Raw genomic sequence first — 23,159 nt, forward strand, 5'->3', positions numbered from 1 at the left:
TTTGTGTGTGTGTGATTGTCTTTTGTGTGCCGAGCAGAAAAATCCCGTTCAGGGGGTTCTTGGACGGCACAGAGGGCCAGATGATTATACACTATTTCCAAATCAGCAGAGTGAGAATGAGGGTGATGTGTGAGCGACCAGGAGGTTTTAGGGTTTGTCGTTGGGTTCGGTTCTTAAAGCCAGGATAGTCAGTGGGACACGGTCGAGACGGACCTCAAGTGTAATATAAAGAGATGGCGCAATTCCACATTGCCACAGGTGAGCGTGAGGCGACCAAGGTTGCGATTTTTCGTCCTGTGGTTTCAGTGTTCGGCCCTGTGCCACCGGCATCACCTCACAGCGTTCCTGGCCGGTAACACAGACAGCTTTCACGCTGAGACCGTGTGAGCGTCTGGGTTCAGGTCTTATCCCCTAACATAACCCAGACAGAGGAGAGATAGCATGGCTGGGGCGCCACTCCACAATAATGAGTCAGGGACAGGGAATGTCTGCCACACTCCTCTGTCTGCCTGGCACCTCAGCCCGGTGAAAGGCAATGAGATGGAGATAGGAAAGGAATGGGAGGGAACAATGAAAGCAGCCATTTAGAAAAAAAACTACCTAGTAGAGGATAGAAAGGGAAGGAGAAGAAGGAGCTGACTGTACAGTATGAGTGTGTGTGTGTGTGTGTGTGTGTGTGTGTGTGTGTGTGTGTGTGTGTGTGTGTGTGTGTGTGTGTGCAGTTTGGTAAGCAGCAGCCCTTGATGCTCCGAGGACTTTCATCGGTATGATAATGTCTCTGTGCAGCCTGGTTGGCTGCACGTTCTGCATCTCATTTCTATCCCCTAGTGTCCTCAGGATGCTGTGGACCTGCCGAATTAGGATGGACTGAGCAATAGCTTAGGGACATTTTCCACTCCCTACAGCCTCTTATAAGTAAAATAATAAGAAGAGCTTATGGAGAAAAACAATCTGTCATAGGACTGTAATCTGATCAGTGTGGGTTTTTTTTTTTTTTTTTTGTTTTTGTGTTTTTTCAGGATTACGAGGATGTTAGTCCTCAGAGTCTCCCCTGACTCTAAATTTGATTCCAAGATCCATGGTTTGAACATCTCTTTTTTTGCTGTTCAGTATTTTTGTGCATCTAGGATTGGAAATGAGATGCGCAAAGGTTTCTGGTTGGATCTCCACCGACGTGCCATTTAACGTGTGCACTCAAACTATGCACAAGAAATAGAGTGTTAGTGCTTCATAGTACAAATCTCAGGTTTTACATATTGAACATATATGAGGCAATTTAGGAGAAGTTTATATGAAAGGATGAAGTTAATGAAATATTTAACCAATGTAAACATCTAACAATCCACTATATATTTATGATGCTGGAATAGGCTCATTTTTCAACCTTAAAGCCATCTTAAAGGAACAGGATGGTAAGAGCTAAATGTCCTTGAAACAGCACAGTGGACCCCCCACCAGCTCCAAGACGGAAAAGACAGCTAATCTGCTGAAGCCTTTTTGTGGGATTCAAAGTGTGTGCGAAGAATAGACTGCGTGTGAAATACTGTTATTATCTGATCTCTGGATTTTGACGGCAGATTTTCTCTCCCTCCGAGCAGATCCGTGAGCTGGTCCCCGAGTCTCAAGCGTACATGGACCTGCTGGCCTTCGAGCGCAAACTGGACCAGACCATCATGCGCAAACGTGTGGACATTCAGGAAGCACTGAAGAGACCGATGAAGGTAAGGATTAGACATCTGGGTTTTTCAAAGTGTCTTTTCTCGCTACACCTTTGGACAGACATAATTGGTTTACATTCTGACAGGAAAGGAATGAGAAGTTGTAATCTGAAACATGGAACCTGTTTACATGCACACCAATACTCTGAACATTATCCAATTTCTGGAGTTATCAGATTATACAGGTGATCATGTAAACAGGATGATCTCATATGCTTTATCAGATAACAACAGTAATCTGATTATGAGAAATCAGATTAACACACCTGGATTTCTCCCCAATACTCCAATGTCATGTATACAGGTTAATCTGATTTATTTTATTCTTTTACATCTGTGCATGTATAAGCACAATTAAAATCGTAGAAATTGTAGAAAACCATCACTATGTACATGTACCTCGAAAGAAATCCGATAATGGACTGCAACGTCTAAACCAGGGTTTTTTGATTATTGTATTTCTTAAGTGCATGTATATCTGATTATTACAATTATCCGATTACTCCCAGTTATCGGACTTTTATGGTCATGTAAATAGGCTCATGATGAAAGCTGTAGTGGAGTAAAATGTTTCATGTTTATCTCTTATATTGAAGTAAAAAAACAACCAAAAAACTCTAAAACCAAGAAGTCAATTACATATGCATCCATCAATGGGCATTAACCACAGAAAAAGTAATGAAATACAATAAATTTAACATAAATGTACCTATACATTTATGTTAACCATTCCATTCTTAAAAACTCTTGCCATAAGTCATAGTTATATTGAAAAAATAAAAAATGCATTCATGGTTTATCAAAATAGACACCTTAAAGAACATCTCAGCAAATTGTCATAGTTAGGAGACACTTGCAACCGCACTTTTAAAACGTTTAGAAAAAAAGGAAAATTTAGATGTTAATCTTTGCTCCCTACATAACCATGCAGTTTTTCAAATTTTTATGGCAAAAGATGGCACTATATCTTTTGTTTCTTTTTATGAGCTTCAGGTACTAGTTAATACCTTTAAAATGATGTATTATTCATGTCTCTATCTTAAATACTTTTTGAATTACAGTATAAAATGTAGTCGAGCACTCCCTACATAACCGTGTGACTTGACCCACATATGAATCAACTCATAAACACAGTTTGAGAAGGGACAGAAAGAAGCAAAGGCTTATCTGGTCCTGCCCCTTCCTTACTTTCTGTGTCAGATTCATAACCAAATATATTTCCTTCATCGACTATCTATCTCATTAAAATAGAGAACAATGAATAACTAGTCATAGCACCTTTGTATTGGTTGTATCACCATTGCACAACCGTTCTGCCAGAAATAAAAAATAAATAGAGACTAAACTGTGCAGGGTATAATACGTAAACCCCAAACTACATATAAACCCATCAAAAATATCTCCCATTACACATACTAAACATTTACATTAACATTAACATTTAACCACTGTTTTTTTCTTACGTCAGAAGATAAAAACAGTTTGATCCAGACTGTTTGTTACATATTTAGACTATCCATTCAGCTCAGATCTGACACCTGCAACACATGAAATATGTTTTTAAACTGCTCTATCTATGTGCCCTTGTGTCAGCAGCAGAAGCGTAAACTGAGGCTTTACATTTCAAACACCTTCAACCCTGCCAGACCTGATGCCGACGACTCCGACGGCAGCATTGCATCATGGGAGCTGCGAGTAGAGGGGAAGTTGCTGGACGATGTGAGTTCTGAAGCATTAGTTTTGTTTCATACTGCGTTTAAACAAAGACCCACACCCAGACTGTATTACATAGTTAAATGAAATGAGAGAACAACTTGTGTGATATTGATCTGCTGCTGGATGAAGTATTATGTCATCTCTTGTGGGTGAACTCAGTGTGAGTCAAATAGCTTCTGGTCCTCCAAAAAAATAACTGAGATGGTAATCTTAGCGTTTGATATGAAAGAGCGCCTCACTTTGATCCCAGAGCTGCTTTGGGTCGTTTTTGGCCGACTGTAAAACTCAGTAATTATGTGCTCAAACAACTTTGGACAGAAAAAATATCGTCTGGCTTAGAAAAAAAATGAATGATTGATGCTTTTTAAAGAGGCCGTCGAAGCAGCATGAAAAACAAAATGATCTTACATTTATTTTTTGTGCCGTAAGCTGTGCTTCAAAAAGCTCTGATGTTCTCAGCAGTCTGAGGTAAGGCTGTCATTTCAGTGGTAGGAAGCGTTTAGGTTTCACAAACCACAAATATTTCTGGGTGAGTTTGGAGGAAGTGGACCCTGAGAATGTCTTACTGTCTTGCTCTGTTTCTCATCTCACTCAGTGTCTTTTGGGGGTTTTGATGAGTAACGTCGCTTTTGGTGACCACGTGATGATGACGTTTGCTTTCGAGTCGGCCGCGTTTGATGTGCAAATGTGTGGTTGATTTTTGACATTAACTGACGTTCTCTCTGTTTGCTGTTACAGCCCGGGAAGCAGAAGAAGAAGTTCTCTTCGTTTTTTAAAAGCCTGGTGATCGAACTGGACAAAGACTTGTACGGCCCTGACAACCACCTGGTCGAGGTCAGTCCTGAAATGGAGTCTGACGCTTGAACACACAGGAAGATGTTCACTTAACCACGCATCTCACCAACTATCTGAGCACCTTTGTATACTTTGACTATAAAAAAAAAAAAGACAAGACATAGTTTCCTTGATCTTACTGTGAGCTTTGCAGTATTTCATCCAGTAAAGATTTACAAAACAGACATGATTTACTTAAGTGAAATCATGACTTTGAAGATAAAGAGCTGGTAATTAATCACATTTAAAAGAATAATATGCCTAAAAAATAATGAAAGCATATGATCTTGACAATGTAATGAAATTTTAATAAATTTATTTTCTGTTACACTCATACTAGGGTTGATATTCACACCCAAATCTGAATGTACTGTAATGGCTTTTACACAGCAAAAATTTCAACATCTTTTTGCAGTTAAAGTATAGGTCATGATGAGGCAGGAGACACAGGTCAGATTTACTATTAATTAATGAATGATATGCATTTCTGTTACACAACGATATGATCACCACACACACACACACACACACACACACACATTACCGTCAGATTCACAAAATTTAAATGAATGAGCAGGATATCCTCCTGAGATCCAGCAATGCATTTGTGTCCTCTGTAGGGGACAAAAGTTTGACAGTTTTACATAAAAAATGCTGTCCAGTGCAAACGACATTTCATTAAAAAATAAATAAATAAAAAGTAATTGTAAAAATATATGTGAAAAAACTGTTGCATTATGCAGTTCCCAATCAAGACAATTGTTTGATGTAAAACAGCTACAATTTTTACTTTCCTGGGTCTCAGGAGGATATAAACAGAAAATGGTTTTATGGATGCAGGATATGACTGCATGGGGGGTGGAGGAGATGAGCCGAAGATGTTTAGTAGGTGGGATGAGCACAGAGCAGAACGAATGAATGAATGAACGAATGAACAAATGAATGCTGCCTCCTTTAAAGAGGCACCGATGCCTGAACAAACTCAAAGGAAGCTCAATGTATATGTAGCTCATTTGATCACTGAAGTGTATGTATTCTATAGCGATGTTTAGACAGCAGGTCTTAATGCACAATTCTTATTTTTTGGTGAAATTCAACTTTTTTGTGTGCTCGTTCATATTACACATTAAATGCAACTTCTATCAGTTTTGAGTATGAATTGAATGTGACCCTGAAGTGACCCGCATCCGCAAAAGAGGTCCTGACGTAATACATGAATATGTTTTCCCACCACTCCTCCCGGGACGCAAAATTGTGATGTTTGTTCCATTTGCAATGACGTAAAGGTTGGATAAATGCGACCTGGCTGTTCAGACTGAAGTTGCATTGCAAAATATCAGATATGTATCGGATTTAGGACCACATATGAAAATGGCCTAGGTCGGATTTGAAAAAATCGGATTTATGCTGTTCAAACTGTCTTTAACAGATCGGATACAGGTCACACATGGGCAAAAAAATCGAATTTGGGCCACGTTTGCTTGCAGTCTGAGTGTGGCCTAAGACAGTGCATCGTAATCTATAAGATCTGCACAAAACCATGTCTGTAAAGTCAACTTTTAATGAGCTCAGAAAAACAGTCTGGTTTCAGCTTTGTGATGATGTAATTTCTCGTGAATCCAGTGAAAGGGAATTGATTATAAACTAATATCTCTAAGACTCGTAGAGGAGTAAAAATGTACATTGTTTGCCAGAGCTATTGTAAAGCAGAAGTAAAACACAACTCACATTTGTGGTACTAGTGACCACATATTTTATGTCATCATAGAAGTTTGATTAAAACTGTTTCATACATGGAAAATAACTAGTAATAAATAGCTCAGATCAGATACAGCATGATATTTTAGTTTGGGATGTTAAATATCCCTTTAAACTGCCGCATCTTCTATGCCCAGCAGCAACAGGCAAAATCATTGTAGTGAAGCTCAATTTATAACATTATTTGCATTCATTTTGTTGAGGTACACTGTAAAAAAGACATTTCAAGAAAGAAAAAGGCCTTTTTTCATTGGAAATCTTTCTTTTTTCCAAAAAGACAAAACAATCTTGTAAAGAATGCATGTCTCCTTTTTGGAATTCATATCTATCTTTGTTTCAATAAGACATTCCAGCTGATATGGGGATAGATGCAACCACTACAAAGCTAAAATGATGGATGCATAATCTGTCAACTGAGGAACAAGACTGTTTTGCTTGTGTTTTCAACAGTTTATTAATTCCTCTTAAATAACTGCTTTTGTTGCTTATAGAATAGATAAAAGTTGCTTAAATACTGGTGTTTTATTCCATTTTAAGCCACATCACAGTCTTTGGTCAAGTTAATACAGGACAGTTTGGGTAAATTTCGGAATATTTGGCTTCTTTGGAGTTTCCGTTTTGCAGTGCAGTGCAGGTCTTGTCCATGCAGGTTTACTGGGCACTTAAAGATGCATTTCACACCTCCACGGGTGCTTTAAAAGCCCCATCTGATGTGACCTGTAGTCAGGTTGACGTTTGGAGGAGATGCTAAAAATGAGTGGAGATATCTGCAGTATTTTTCACAGGAGACATTTTGACTCACTCCTTTTTTAAGTTCAAATGTCTGATGTGTAAAAAGTCCCACAGTCAGAGACCCACAACAACTAAATATGTTCCTGTTCAAATACGAATGGATCACACTGTAACAGGAGCCACAGTAGTTTGATCAGTTCAGCCCATTTGGGGGACATTCATATCTAAAATACATGCCTGATGGTCACATTGGTCACACTTTGAGTTTAGATTATATCTATTAGTAATAAACTACTGCACAATTGAATGTGTTTATGGTTATCTGAGGCATCTTTGTCGTACAGTACAGCGAAGTTTTGGGAAATAGTAATTTAGTGAAGTCTTAAACTAACCTGCTCCTTAAAACATCGACCACTGGACAAAAAAATGGACTCAGGAAGAGGACCGTTTTCTTCTATGATAATTTGATTTCCTACCACATTTTCTTCCTATATTTTACTACTGCAAGGTTGCTTTAACATGAAGCAGCGAAAGCACCAGCAAACAAGTGCTTACTTATTAAAAACAGCCATTAGCTGCCCTTCACTTTGTATTTCTCAAAATATATTTACTGAAAAACCCACTTTAGGAGTTGCTGAGTGAAAATTATGACTTCTCAAGGTTCCTCCTTTTAAGAGGGGATTTTAGCAAGGCACTCAGGTGCTTTGCTTTAAATGATTTCCCATCAAAAAAATGTTTTCTACCTTGAAGTACAATCAGCACTTAATTTGCTGCGAGTAAGCCGTTGGTTGGGGGAAACATTGCTCTGTATTGCATGCCATGTCCCCACAATCAACTGGTACTGAAGATTTCAAGTGCTTTTCTTTTTCGTGTCAGAGTGGTTTAGATAAAAAAAAGAGGTAAATACCATTTCATCTGTGGTTCAGATAGAGAACAGGTTCTGATATGTAAACACTGAGAATGAAATACAGAATCTTATAGCAACAGTTTTATTTGGCCAGACTGATATTTATTGAGTTTGATACAGTAGATTTTCTGCCGTTTCCCTCCACGTCTCTGCAGATTGTCTAATCTTAAACATGATATCATTCAGCCACATGACCATATGCTTAACCTGTTCCTGTCTTGGTTTCTCTGCAAACTGGCCATGCACAGTATACAGAAATACAACCACTTTCTTGGTACTTGAGGTTAAGATCGGTTCTGCTAGTTGTAGGTACAGTCACGAGGCATCTTCAGTAAATTTATGACACCTACATGTCTTTGATAATTCTCTCTAACAATAAATATTAAAGCTCCTATAATTAACTTTTCCATAAAAAGCAAATGGCAGTGGTTTATGTTGATCCCACACACATTCTGCAGAGGTTTATGGCAATTCTCAGCTCATTGTTCGGCTCAATTTTGCTATTTTGCTTCTCACTCACTGCTCTTACAGTGTTGTTTTCAAGCATCATTAGAGCCAAATCTCAGTAGAAATAACTAAAGCTGAAAACCAAAGCTAAAATGAAAATGACATTAAATCGTCATGTGGATAAAGTGGGACTCCAAACAACTGTAGTTTAACTAGATCAGCTTTTAATGTGTTTTAATGTAGCAGGTTTAAGTGATAGTTCAGAAAAACAAGGCATTTTTGGTGTTATTTATTATGAGTATAACACTAGAAACACAAAAGGCATAATCCTCTTAATTAAGTATGTGTGGGTGGTGAGGTTTAATCCTATTTGACTGACAGCGCTGTCAACATAATGGTAAACAAACGACCACACAGCTGTCATTACATTTTCATTCATTTTGCTCTGATATTTCTAAACACTGGCTCCCATGTTGAAATATAATGTCAAGCTTTTTTCCAGCATGGGCCACCCACTTCCAACCACAAAGAAAAGCAACAGTAAAAATGGCTTAATGTATATATATGAAAATCTCTCAATTAAAGCTGCAGAAATCAGTGGAAGTAAAGGCAGAATTCTGAAATATGCACTTTTCCTTCTGCAGCTTTCTCCTCTTGGTCCAACTCAAAAGACTTGACACTGTTTCTTGGAACAGTGAAAGTAAAATATCTCATAATTCATAACTTTTGAACCAGACAAGTTTAAGACAAATATTACACATAATTGGAAAGGTCTAAATGTCATCTTAAACATACTCAAAGGGCAAAATTTAGTTTCAAATGTTTTTAAATGAAAAATATCAAAGACTACTGCATCACAGATGGACAAAAATTAATGTCAATTTATTGCAAGAATTATGAAGTTCTCAAAGGTGAAGTTCCTATGACATTTTCATCCCTAAATGTATTCAGTGTATACCTTAAACCCTCTATTTTGCAACCTAATAATTGGTTAGACGAAAAAAATATTTTATCATACCTAAATAGCAAGAGTTTTGACAAATGGCAGCATCTCGGATGGACAATAACAGTAAATATCAAATTAAACACTTTTTATTTCAATCATCAATATACTTTTTTTTTTTTTTACAATATTTACAACATAAAAATAATATTATATTCAAATGTATTTTGCATAGATATATGCATTTATTAATTTTAAACACTGTGTGTTTAGAATATGACAATTAATATAATAGTCAAATATCAATGTATTTGGAATAAATTTAGTTTATTTATGAGTTTATAAAATGAACCCAGACTGACGGCAGAAAACTTTATCACTTTCCAAACATTCACACTCATAAAACTCCTCAATTTTTTTTTATTTTTTTTTTCTTCACAAATTTTTTTCTCATTTCAAAATACATTTTTCTTAAAATATAAGTAATTACCTACCCAAAAATATAAGTTTGGTGTAGATTATTGTAATTTACTTTTTTTGACCAGATGTTAACTTTCACTTGACTTCGCCCAGCTGCTGTTCTGTGTTGCCATGGTAATGCTACGTGGTGTTTCTCACAATATACGAATTAATTCATTCATTCATTCATTTATTCATTCATTCATTGCTATTTATTGTCATTTGACAGCACAGAGTACGTACAGCACAGAGTACATCAAACGAGATTGTGATCGATGATTAGGGACATCGGGCCACCGCAAATGGTGCGCTGTCACAGAACCCTTTTCTTCGAAATTTGCAGTGAAGAACACAGGATAATGCAAAGCACAAATATAAGACATCATACAGTTTTCACACATCACACATGGACACATGCTGGTATTTTTTCATAGATTTGATAGGATTCAGGGGATAGGGTGAAAAAACAGAGTTTGAGAGCAGACAAGATTTGGAGTTGGGGCGGGGGAGAATGTGTGTGTGTTGTGTCTTTGTCCTTGGAAGAATGTGTGCAAAATAAGAGACACCAGTAGGTCAATCTACACATTCTTTACAACCACAAAACCAAAAGGACATCAGCTAAAACATCAACAAAACCCATTTTTGGAAAACATATCACAAGTCAAACAACAAGCACTTAAATGGACGAGTATCTAAAACAAATTAACAGTCCGATACCAGCATATGTCATGAATAATTCACTAAACAACAGACCAGTGCAACAACTTTCCAGCACTACGCTAACACTAAACAGTTCCAACAGTACAAGGATTATTTTTCTACCTTTAAAACTCACTGAATGAGCCAAAGAAGAACAAAAATAAAGGTTACTTCATGAAGAAATGATTGCTGTTTTTCCATCATAGCTTAGTTTTATATGAATGAAACTTTTGCTATCGGCTAATCCATTGTTTTACGTTACATTGAAATGATTCTGGCTGGAAACAAATGGCCCAGGGCTTGATAGGATTACATTGACCAGTAGTTAAAAAGGTTCCCAGAGTCACTAACAACCTGAAAGATGGTGGAATTTTAAAGATTCTAGGTCTTGAAACATCATGAAATGAAGTAGAAATGTTGAAAGTTTTGGAAAAGACATGAAGTTTCATTTTGTTTGTACTGAAATTCAAAAGAAAAGAGGAAATCTGTCAAATTGACTAAAGGACACTAAAGAGTTTTTAAAGAGTGAAAGAGCAGACATGGTGTAGAAACTATGACGGTCTAATGTTTGTTGCTTTTTTCTTATGTCTGTTGTGAAATGGCGTTAGCATTAATTGTTTACATCCAAGTGTTTTGAGAATTTTAGCCAGATTTTTTGAAAATTTGCCAAAGAATATGTGCGTTTTCATCACACATGTTAAGAGCTTGTTCTTCAACAGCATCATCCTGCTTTGAGAGTTTGCCTGTTTAAAGTAGTATTTAATACAATACGATAGCCTATCTGAGCTGTTACTTGAGTAGCTAATAGATGTAAGGTCTGTGTACTTTAGTGGTTACTCCTAAACCAAAGCGAATCACTGATCTGAATCATTTAATGTTGTCTCAAACTTCTTTTACAGTTTGAAAAAAATCTTAGTCCTTCATTTCTTTCTTCACCTCTTCATACACAGCAGCCTTTCATTGCAGTTTTGCAGCATTTCTGTAAATCCCTTTCAATATAATTTCTTTACTTCGAGCATCTGTTTCATTTTCCTTATCGGTCCTCATTTACAAACACAATTATTGGAATTAACTGTTTAAATTCCACTTTTTAACATTTATTCTAAAGCAAAATGTTGACTTTTCTACCTAACCCAAATGTTAAATGCCCAAAGTGAAAATACAAATAAAAGTAGTGGGACAGAAATACGATTATTTGCTTTTTTTTTTTTTTTGGACAGTTTGTGCCTCCACCTTCTTCTGCAAATTACTTTAATAATAATTTAAGAGGAAAACTATGTTAATACAGTAAATAAGTCAAGGAAAAGTCTGTGAAATGTGTGGGACCTTGTATTTTACCCTCAAGCATCTCTAAAATGCACGACAAACTTCTGCATAGTGGGTTAAATTTAGAAATTAGACAGTGAAATAAAGGTGCAGACATCTAGTTTTCTCTTAGACCACCAGGAATACATTAAAAAATATAGAAATAATGTATATTTTGTGGCAAAACCTAGTGTGCACTGAATCTTTAAAGATCTAGATGTGCTTCATCATTGGTAAACGGTTGTGTCATTCACAGTACAAACCTACTGGAACCATTTATAGATTGTTATGGTTGTTAAACATCAATTAATTAGCAAGTCTAATAAAGTGTGAAATAAACTGTGAAAGTAACAACATGACCATTCAGTCTGGATGAAGCAGCTGAGCGGAGGAAGTGTACTGATCGTCTGCTGTTGTCTGATTGGTCTTCCAGTGGCATCGCACGCCTACGACCCAGGAGACGGACGGTTTCCAGGTGAAAAGGCCCGGAGACGTGAGCGTACGCTGCACTCTGCTGCTGATGCTGGACTACCAGGTGGGGGCGCCGCGAAGCTTCACGACAACTTACAAAAACAGTCCAGAAATAGCATCGCATCTCTTACATATCTGTGGCTAATCCATGCCGTGAAATCAGCTGTTGTAGTGACAACCTGCAGGCCTCACATCACTGATAACTGACAGTCTGCAGAAACATTAGAGTGCATTTAAGACTCCCATTTCAAACCTGACATCCATTTACAAGCCGGGGAAACATGATAAGGATGTAAGATGTGATGGAGCTGATGTAAAGGCTCCGAGGTGGGCGGCTGTAAAAGAAAAAAGAGAAAAAAAAAGTGTTGTAATGCGATTACTTCTTCTCCACAGCCTCCCCAGTTTAAGCTGGACCCTCGCCTGGCTCGCCTGCTTGGCATCCACACTCAGACACGCTCCTGCATCATCCAGGCCCTCTGGCAGTACGTCAAGACCAACAAGCTGCAGGACTCCCATGACAAGGAGTACATCAACTGTGACAAGTACTTCCAACAGGTGGGAGCCTCTGAGCGCTACAAAGCACAACGTTATTGTAAAAATATTAGGTCCACTGTTGGCTGAAGAGTGGATTTCACTGAGCTGAAGTAATACGAATTCATCAATCAAATTTTATTTATATAGCGCCACATCCTAACAAAAGTTATCTCATGACACTTTACATTTAGAGCTGGTCTAATTCAGACTCTTAAGCCAATTCAGACACCAACAGGAAGAAACCTGGTGCAGACCCTGACTCTGGAGGATGGGCGTCTGATATGACTAGTTGGGGTTTAAGGGGGGCGGGGGGGGGGGGACACATGGATGCACAGCAAACTGAACTATAAATGTTTAAAAACTAGAATTGCTGTTGCTGATATGATTACCCATAATTACAGGGTGTATCAGAAAAAAAGTAGACTCTTAGAAAAAACAACATAAAACCAAAATGTGAAGACATTTTGAAAATGTGGTCATATGTGTTTATTGACCATGTAATTCTCTGTTGATTGACACCAGTGTCCTGGGTCAGTTTTCATGCCTCAGTGAACAATGCTAATTTGAATTGTGCAAAATAAAAGTCTTTTGCGCATGGAAGTGTAAGGATTAATATGAGCTCTGTCGCCATGGATGACAAGTTGCATAAAACAAGAAAAAAATAATTACATGTTAACCCCCTACCATCAATACAATAACTGTTAACACTACTACTCCAAATACAATTATTAACAGTGGATATACTACTACTGCAGCTGTTAGTACCAATAATAGAAACCTTTACCATCCATGTAACTATATAATAAACACTAATACAGCTATATGGATAAATAAATGAATGTAGATAGTGTATTTTACTGTCCTTTATCTCCACATGCTCCCATTAGTAAACCAGAGGAAACCATTGAAACATTCTATTATGTGGTTTAACACAACTTTTTTCTACCTTTTCCAGATCTTCGACTGCCCTCGGCTGAAGTTCTCTGAGATCCCTCAACGCCTCACCAACCTCCTCCTGCCCCCCGACCCCATCGTTATCAACCACGTCATCAGGTAGATCCTTGTCTAATTATCATAGATGTCAATTTGAGTCCATTTTTAGTTGCTTCTCAGACTGCAGTGCAAGTAGTTGTGTTTTTATTTGGAGGATTTGTGCAATTTTAGATACGAGGAAAACCTTGATTTATTGAACATTATACTGTCAACCATTAGTAAAGGTAAAAAAAAATTAAAAAGAAGATGATATTACATCTATATCTATTTCATATCTGTCTGTTCCATTGTTTGTAGTAGATTTATTTTTGACTGTCATTTTTATCTTTAAGTTAAATTTTATTTATTTAAATTATTTTTCCCTACTAGTTTCATTTTAGTCTCAGCGGCGTTTTACTGCAGATGTGCTTTATTGTAAAGTTTGCCACATGCTTTTGTCCGTTTTGGTAAAACAAAACAAAAAAAAGATTTGTTGAGATTAATTCCAGGTTTATTTTGGGGAACTGATGTAATATGATTCAACATTATTGACACTGCATTCAACAAAAAATATTTAATGTTTTACTTATTGGCAGTGTTATTGGGAGTATTTATTTCATAAAGAAAAGAAAAGGAAAATGAGGCATTAAAAAGTGTAGGTTTCACAGACTCAGAAGTGTTACAAGTAAAAAGACAAAAAGCTGTCGTCTTAGTTAATGATTTTCCTAGTGTTTGAATGTATTTTAATGCCTTCTCTGTATCTCGTCTCCTTGTCCTTGCTCCATCAGCGTGGACCCCAACGACCAGAAGAAGACGGCTTGCTACGACATCGACGTGGAGGTGGAAGACCCCCTGAAGAGTCAGATGAGCAGCTTCCTCCTCTCCACCGCAAACCAGCAGGAAATCGCCTCCCTCGACAACAAGGTGCGATGAGCAGCATCACATTGAGCACACTCCGTGGAACAATCCTCCTTTACTTTGATGATGTTCATCACAGGGAGGTGGTAAATACGTCGTCCTGTGGGAGTGGGACACCAGATACCAAGGACAGAGAGTAGATAGACCTACATTAACCCTTAGTTCCTCGGGCATTTTTGTACATTTTTCTCTTTTTTTTTAAATTTGTTGATCATTTTGGCTGTAATGCAGCTTTCAGAATGAAATTTGGCAGGAACTATTTTAGATATATTTTTTAAACCCAGTGTGTTTTTCTCTTCCATGTGTTTTAATTTCCCATGATGCATTTGCAACCTCTGGTTACCTTTGTGGCAAAAATGTACACACAAAAAAAAACTGCTATAAAATCATCATACATTAATATTTTCATTTATTTTTTGCTTTTGTGTTTCCATAAATCTCTTCAACAACTTCAGCCCTGCTAAAAACTACCAAACATTCAACCATTTTCAGGATTTTAAGCAGTTTAATTATTTGAATTCTGAGCAATTCATTACAAAAAAACACAAAAAGTGTAATATTTTCCATTTAATAAATATTAGGAGGATGGAACATTAGGTGTGATTAGACTCTTGGATAGGTCAAAGATTAGCAACAAAATTGATTTGATTGCATTAGTATTTTTCCTGTAGTGTCAGATACTGCCTCTGTTTACCTGGACCAAAATGCCCCATTGACTTCCATTAAAACCACATTTTTTAATCTTACTGCCATTACACTATATAACTGTACTTTCTCTAATGTCGACATTTCATTTAGAAGAAAACTAGAGATATTTGACATTTTTGCTTTATTCCACCAGTTTCGACCATTTTCCCACTGTAGGCTGATGCATAAAATATAATTATTATTTTTTAAAAAGCAAAAAAAAATGTTGGCGTATGATGATTTTATAGCAGTTTTCTCTGCATGTACATTTTTGCCACAAAGGTAAACAGAAGGTAGTAAAACTGGGGAGGGCACAAGGGTTCAAGAGGAGAAATTGATAATTTAATGATGATGCAGAGACTAAATACAATGGTGCTGAGCGCTAAATTGTATTTCCATTACCAGGTTCACAAACAAGAAAAATCCTTTAATTTACATGCACCAACTGTCCAATTGTCTAAGATTTTGCTAATAACAGACCATCCAAACGGCACAGAGAAATAACAGACGGTAAAAGTTGTGATTTGGCTAAGAACACAATGAAGATATTTATGTAATTATTGAGGCTGTTTTCTGTGTAGTCTTTGTTGAATTTAGACGCCAGTATTTTTAGTCATATCATCATTAGAAAACTGAACCATTTTATCTCGTATGGTATGTTTCCCTTCACATCATGCAGGTCTGTTATACAGTTCTGAATAATACTTGAATATGGGCATCATGATATAAAGTTTTTTGCTTGTTTTCATATACAGGATGATGTTGGCACCGCTGAACAAATAGGAAGCAGTTACATTTCTGCTTTTTGTCGTAATCCATGTCACTGCTGCCCTTTCAGATCCATGAGACCATCGAGTCCATCAACCAGCTGAAGATCCAGAGGGACTTCATGCTCAGTTTCTCCAGAGATCCCAAGGGCTACATCCAGGACTGGCTCAAATCCCAGAGCCGAGACCTTAAGGTTACTACTATTAATACATGCGCTCACACTTGGCGCTCCTCTTATAACTAAATGTCTCTGTAAATTAACTCCCTACTTCCTTAATTTTATGTAGTTTTTGTTTAAAAGCCTTGTACTTAAAAAGTGATTTTTTTATTCAAACCTCCGGGTAAAGAGCAAGGTAATTATTAGTGATACAGGGAGGTAAAGGAAAAAGGAAAGTCAAGCTTTTTAATGGGTGTTTAATTGATTGCTGCAATTAGTGCTGTGCTATTAAAAAAATGTTAATGACTGTGCCCTCTCATTGGTTGTAGTTAATGACAGATGTGGTGGGGAACCCAGAGGAGGAGAGGAGGGCGGCATTTTACCACGAGCCCTGGTCCCAGGAGGCTGTCAGCCGCTATTTCTACTGCAAGGTGAGACAGTGACACCTCGGTATCTTTTCACCCTGACAACAACAACATCCCTTAGCTACGCATCCGCACACTCCGATGACATATTCATGTTTGTTCTTGCCTCTTCTGCCCTGACAGATCCAGCAGAGGAGACAGGAGCTGGAACAGGCCTTAGCGGTCCGCAACACCTAAGTGAAGGCCCTCCATGATCTCCGCATCTGATTTCAGAGCCGTGTGTGTGTGTATGTGTGAGTGTGTATGTGTGGGTGGGTGTGTTGCTACCGTCAAGTGAAAAGCTCTTACCTCTAGAAAATATTAGCAGCTCCGAGACCTTTCTGAGGATTTTCCATATTTAAAGAGTATTTGCAACAATCAGAAATGTCAATTTGTGAACACCCACTCGTATATTAGAGTTGATTTGAAAGGCAACATCTTCTAGTTTCTGTGTTTAATACGTGGCTGAAACACAACCCAAATGTGGATCAGATGTATCCCTTATCCTAACACTAAGAAGTTTATGGTTGTAACAGAAGTGTACGACCAAAACGTATGTACAAGACCTCACTTGAAAGGGAACATCCTCAAGTTTATGCATTTAACATGTGGCTGAAATGCAATTAAACTACATTAGTTTAGACATGGCTCAAATCTAACCATAACCTCTGAACTAGGGTTAAAGTTTCAGTTACAGTAAAAGAAGTATACAGCCAAAATGCATGTATTAGACTGCATCAGAAAAGGAAGGTCATCATGTGTCTGAAACACAAACTAAACTACATCAGTTTAAACACGAATCAAATCTAATCCCCATTTAGAGTCAGGGTTTGGGTGATAGACAGCTGATGTCCCGCCCCCTCTGTTGTGCTTCATTATTTTGGTAAAATAATACGATGGTTAATGGCAAAAGACAAGTAATTTTTTGATGCTGGTTGAATTATGCCGTTATTTACACATATGCTGTTTAGCAGATTGAAATGTACTTTTATGAGTCAAGGCAGTCACAGTTTGTTGTAAAACTGTTGAAGTATCAGACTGTGAAAATCCATAAATAGAAAGACCACACGCTCAAAACTCACAGGTGTCACACAGGTCATTGTAACTGTCTGTCTGCAGCTTCAACATGAATGGAGTGATTCTCACCTCTTTTAACACCTTTTCACCTCCTATTTGAGGTGAAATATGCCGATGTAGTGGTTGTTTTACTGGTGATGTGTATCGCATGCATGACAGATGCAAACCACTGAGCTGTTTCACTCTAAAGTAGATCTTTCCTCACCATCTTTACCTCAGACAAATGTAATATTTTAACCTGTTCTGCCCTAAACCCATTTCTCAGCCTATTAGCTGAAAATGACAGTCCCAAAATGAGTAGAGTATATTTCATAAACAACAGTGTTTTTCCTCAATAAATTTGGGTTCAAAAGAAAGGTGAGATTGATGTAGAAGTGTCAGAATCATTATTAAATGCACTGTTTCAAAATAACTATATATTCACTGCAAAAATATATATGATTTTCAGTTCTGCTTAAAAATAAACACAATACTTAGGATGAAAATCACCTGGAAATCATGGGTTGTTAACCTGTTCAGATGGGGACACTCAGCCAGAACAATGAACACAGTATCCAAAAACTGTCTCTCCCCATTGACCTCCATTCACATTATTCCCATGAGGCACAGCAGAAGGACTGGGACGCATAAGGTCAAAATACATTAAAGGGTACCAGTAGTGAAGATTCATTGCTAGCTGTCTGAAAAGACCACGTATAATACTACTGGTTCCATCAGGTAACTTACGTCACAGGCATGTTCACCGACATGTTGCCTCCTTCACGGGCTGTTCCAGCACTGGTAGTCACGCAGATTCGTCGATTTGTCCGATTACCTGGGCTGTGATGGAATGGTCACTGCCCCCGTGCAGCAGACACCAGTCTAAGGGCTCATTTATGCTCTACATTAAAGACGCAGACGGATACGGACGGAGCGTTCTGTCCGTCCTCTGCGTACATTCCATAAGTAATTCTGTTTTGCTTGCGGATACAGAGCAGTACCACTGCGAACCGTGGAGGTAGTGTTGACATGTGAACAGAATAATTTCCATAAATAGTGGAACTTTTCAAAGAGCGACTGTGTAAGTTAATGAAAAACTACCGACATATTTATGAGTCATAAATATGTCGGTAGTTGTCATAAATTATGGCAACTACCCTTCTCAATATCAGCATAGGTATCACATTAGTAATACCTCCTCTGTCGTTGCCATGTTTGTTATTATTGACTTCTTCTTCTCAAAACACTTAACTCTTCTTCGTGGTATTAGGCCAGTATGTTAATTAAGAGCGGCGTTCTCTGGTGGATTAACTGAGAAATGCTCTGACACATGACAACGTTAAAAGCAAAAGTACCTATTTATGTGTGTAAAGCGAACATAAATGAGCCTGTAGATGACACATTATCGTCCAGTGCTGGGTCACGTCTCTAGGACAGTGGCGGAGTGCAAATCTTACAGCTGCACAAACAATAAGCACGAACACGTGCTTTCCACTCAATCTCGCTCACTGATTGCTGCTCGTTTACTCACACTCCATCACCCAGAATCAATGATGGCTCATCACTTACGGCCGGCATTGGCTGTTCGCTGTAGGTTCTGCCCCCGCCCATAATTCATGTAATGAAAAGGTCCAGTGTGGTGCATTTATGGTGATTTTTACTGAATTTGCGCTTCTCTTGCTTATCCTCCTGAGACCCAGCAATGCAGTTTTGTCCTCTGTAGGGAACAAGAGTTTCACAACTTTACTTGCTGTCTACTGCAAAGGACATTCCATAAAAAAAATATGTATCTCAAAAAACTGTTGCATCATGATGTTTCCAATCAAGGCAATTACTTAATGTAAAAAAAAAAAGCCAAAACTTACTTTCCTGGGCCTGAGGAGGTTAAAAGTAACACACAACGCACAGTTAGTGTCATAAGCATGACCAGTACAGGTACACTTTAAAGTATATTTGAAAGGGAATATGGTCTAGTGTCTATGTCTCAAATGTAACCCTAACCCAGGGGTGTCAAACTCTTTTTAGTTCAGGGGCCACATACAGCCTAATATGATCTAAAGTGGGCCAGACCAGTAAAATAATTTAAATAATAGGATAAAAACTGATAAATAATGTCAACTCCAAAGGTTTTTTCTCTGTTTTTGAGTGAAAAAAGTCAAATTCCGTAATGAAAATGTTCACATCTACAAACCGTACTTGAATATAACATGAACAAATATGAACCTGAAAATTGTTAAGAAAAATAAGTGCAATTTGAACAAAATTATGCCTTAGTTTATCATTTATACATGTGCATCACAACTTATAGATCACAGTGGATCTACAAATACACAAAAGATTTAGTAACAGGCAGAATATTGGTACAATTCCACATACTTCTATTAAGACATTTCAGGTTATTCACATTTTTTGTAAAAGGCTAGTCTGTAAATCTAAACACTTTTGTGTAATTTTAGTTTTTTTTTACACTACAACAAAGAGAAAAAAAATGTAGTTTTCATTATTTATAGGTTATTATGATAGCATTTTACTGGTCTGACCCACTTTAGACTGAAATGACCTAAAATGATTCTAACATCCTTGATTGTTAATATCTTCAGTGTAATTTCTGCATTTCACAAATTCATCCCAGGGGCTGGACTGGACCCTTTGGCGGGCCAGTTTTGGCCCCCGGGCCGCATGTTTGACACCTGTGCCCTAACCTTATCCAAAACTAACCTGTGTCACCACTGACCTGGTGGACGTTAGGACGTAATAGTGAGTGTTTTTTCACCTGACAGCCGCAATTCGCGTGTATGAAAGACAGGCAGACGTGGATGCACATAGTCTGCATCCACTATGTCTGTTCTGTTTTTGTGCAGGACTATTGGGACATCATCGCTGTCCACATCCAATCAGACACAGAGTCCACCCTCAGATGTTGACCTCTCAGATCACAGGCCTCCTCACACTCACCGCCTAAAAAAATAACACCCCCAGCCCTCCCCCCTTCTTCCTCTTCCTCATCATCTTGTAAATATGTCACACTCTCCACATCTTCAACCAGTCATCTCAAAGACAGAAATGTCCGTGATGTAACATCAAGCCTCACTGCGATCTGGATGAGTTTAGAGTCTTTGTATGTTATATTTTCAACTTGTTCTGTGATTTCTTTTTTTAACAATTTGGGGTGTGAGGATTAGTGCGACTGTATGTGTGTGTGCGTGTGATTTCACATATTGTTTTTCTCGTCAGGAGAGTATTTTGAGAGTGTTCAAAATTGATTAATTACACCAGCAAAGTTGAGATTACAGTCTGACACATTGGGTCGCAGGGAACGGAGCGGCGCTATCTATAAACCTGAGGTGTGGATGTTATTCGTCGTCAGGTCTTAGTGAACTTCAATCAGCGGTCGGAAAAAAAACCCAAATGTGTCACATTTTAGTCTTATTCGCCAGTAAACCGATTTGTTTTCTACAGCAGTATTAGGTAAAGCTCAAGTTAACGGAAGTGTTATCACAAATCACTGCAACAGCTCCATGCGGGGTGATAGAAAAAGTAGCGTTAAAATGAAGGAAGTCTTTCAGTATTGATCCTCATTATAGCTTTTTCTTCTCTAATCCTAGCAAAGTTACTAATATGCCTATACATGTTGGGACTTGAGAGACTTTGTTGACTGGTTTGATTTGTTAAAATCACTCACTGCCTCTTCCTTGTGTAGTATTTTTGCCAGTTAATGTCCTGAAGGTGTTACCAAAGGTTGCAACAAAAGAAGAGAACACGATGTAGAAATGGGCAAAAACCCAGACCTGAGCTTAAGAAAAATTTGCAATATTTGAGTCCAATCAAAACAATCTTAGAATATAGTCCATCATGTGTTTCTTTGCAGGAAATATCATTCAATTAGACCTGGAATGTATTAAAATCAGTATTGCAGCTCATATTTAACTCAGATCTGAAAGGTTTTGTCCATTTCTACGGTTTTTGTTACATGAAATTTTTTTTTTTTTTTCTAGAGATGTGAATGTAAATACTGTTTTTTTTCCCTGAAGAAGGGCCAGCTGTACAGTATACAACAGACTATCTGTGTGTTTGTTTTGTTTTTCTTTGGTGTGTTGGGGGGGCTGGGTTATATGGTGTAGTATGGGAGCTCCATGCGTTTTGAATTAGTAGGGCAGGAATGTTAGTGTTCCTCTGTGTACTATCTGGGGTCGGGGTGGTTTATTTTAGCTCCATCCCGTATCTATCGTGGGATAAGACTGAAAGCTCCAAGCTGCAAACAAAGAAAGACCTCCCTCTCTTTTTCAATCCACAGGAAATCTCCGTAGCTGTAACACATACCATAATCTGCACCGGTGTTACTTTACACCTTTTTTATTTTGAGGACACTTGACTTGTATGTATATGTTGTAATGTCTGATGGAGAGGTTTTTCTCTGTCAGTCAGTCAGTTTATAGCTGGAACCTTTGCTGGGTTTCTTTGCACTGTGCTGTAATTCTTTGTCGGGACTCTCGTCATCTTGGGTGAGACCCCCCCTCTATTATCCCAGCATACACAAAGTGATTGGACGATTTCACGAAGACCTATGCATGCTCTATGGACATTAATTAGTACATCAGATGAAACAGCAATGCGTGTAAATATATAAACCTGGCATAGCACTCTGTTGAAATGCCTTCTGGAAGTTTTTTGCCAAAAATGAAATGCCCTACCAGCAGCTAAGTGTAGGTATGATTTATCTGTGTTTTTGTTACTAGAACAGGACTCTAAGTTATATTAACTGCACTCATTAGATGAGAGAACAGTAGTCTCAGTCATAGTAGTATCTTAGTCCTGTGTCGGTTTTCTTTTCTGTTTTTGTAAGGCCAGGGCGTTCACATTGTTTTTCACTAGCGCCCTCTTGTGGAGGAAACTAGAAGCTGCAACTCCTTGGTGACCGCCTCGAGCACTGGAGTGTCTGACAAAACCTGAACCAACTACTGCTTGGGTGATCAGAGAAGAGGCTCCTGTTAATGTAAACCCTGGCCAACTGTCGACATGTTTGTCCCACTCCACTGCATGTGTTTTCTAAAGAGTGGGAACTGCTCTTTTTCTCTGTTTACACTGTTGTCAGAGGGTCACCGACAGGAAGATACTCGTATACATAATACTGTATATCTGTAAAGAGCAAACTTGTTTGGTGATGACGTTCTACAAAAAGAGAAAAAAAGGAAAACAGCTGTGACATTGCGAGACAGCCTGGATGTAAATAAAGAAGCGCTTGCCAAAGTTTGTAAATTCCATGATATCTGAAGTGTGTTTTCTCCTCCACCTCCATGAACACCATGTATTTTTTAGTAGTAATAGTAATAGTAGTAGTATTATCACATAAAACTTATTATCCCATTACAGTCGTGGAAAAAATTACTAGACCACCCTTGTTTTCTTCAATTTCTTGTTCATTTTAATGCCTGGGACAACTAAAGGTACATTTGTTTGGACAAATATAATGATAACAACAAAAATAGTTCATAAGGGTTCAATTTCAGAGCTGATATCTATCCATTTTCCATGTTTTCTTCATAATAACCAAAATCACTTCAGTTTTTACATCAATATCTATGGCGTTGTACTGACAAAAACATTGATTTTAGGCATTCCATGTTTTCTTTTCTGTCTGTTTCAGTCACATGATACACACAGGAGTTAGTACTTA

The 23,159-nt window shown here is 37.9% G+C and overlaps 1 protein-coding gene across 5 annotated transcripts in view; it reads left to right on the forward strand.

The window, feature by feature from the left end:
- The window catches only part of smarcd3b (SWI/SNF related BAF chromatin remodeling complex subunit D3b), a 48,381-nt gene extending 31,250 nt beyond the window's left edge, over positions 1 to 17,131 (forward strand). For 3 of the 5 annotated variants that reach the window (XM_030123724.1, XM_030123721.1, XM_030123725.1), the window contains 10 exons: positions 1,599 to 1,721; positions 3,312 to 3,437; positions 4,173 to 4,268; positions 11,952 to 12,053; positions 12,383 to 12,544; positions 13,479 to 13,576; positions 14,284 to 14,419; positions 15,939 to 16,061; positions 16,355 to 16,456; positions 16,574 to 17,131. In XM_030123724.1, coding sequence (XP_029979584.1) covers positions 1,599 to 1,721; positions 3,312 to 3,437; positions 4,173 to 4,268; positions 11,952 to 12,053; positions 12,383 to 12,544; positions 13,479 to 13,576; positions 14,284 to 14,419; positions 15,939 to 16,061; positions 16,355 to 16,456; positions 16,574 to 16,627 — 1,122 coding nt within the window. In that variant the 3' untranslated portion in view covers positions 16,628 to 17,131. The remainder of the gene's footprint in view (positions 1 to 1,598; positions 1,722 to 3,311; positions 3,438 to 4,172; positions 4,269 to 11,951; positions 12,054 to 12,382; positions 12,545 to 13,478; positions 13,577 to 14,283; positions 14,420 to 15,938; positions 16,062 to 16,354; positions 16,457 to 16,573) is intronic. The other 2 variants (XM_030123722.1, XM_030123726.1) reach the window with 1 other exon arrangement.
- The last annotated feature ends 6,028 nt before the right edge of the window (positions 17,132 to 23,159 follow it).

Source organism: Sphaeramia orbicularis, chromosome 20, assembly GCF_902148855.1.
Source record: "Sphaeramia orbicularis chromosome 20, fSphaOr1.1, whole genome shotgun sequence".
Taxonomy (NCBI): domain Eukaryota; kingdom Metazoa; phylum Chordata; class Actinopteri; order Kurtiformes; family Apogonidae; genus Sphaeramia; species Sphaeramia orbicularis.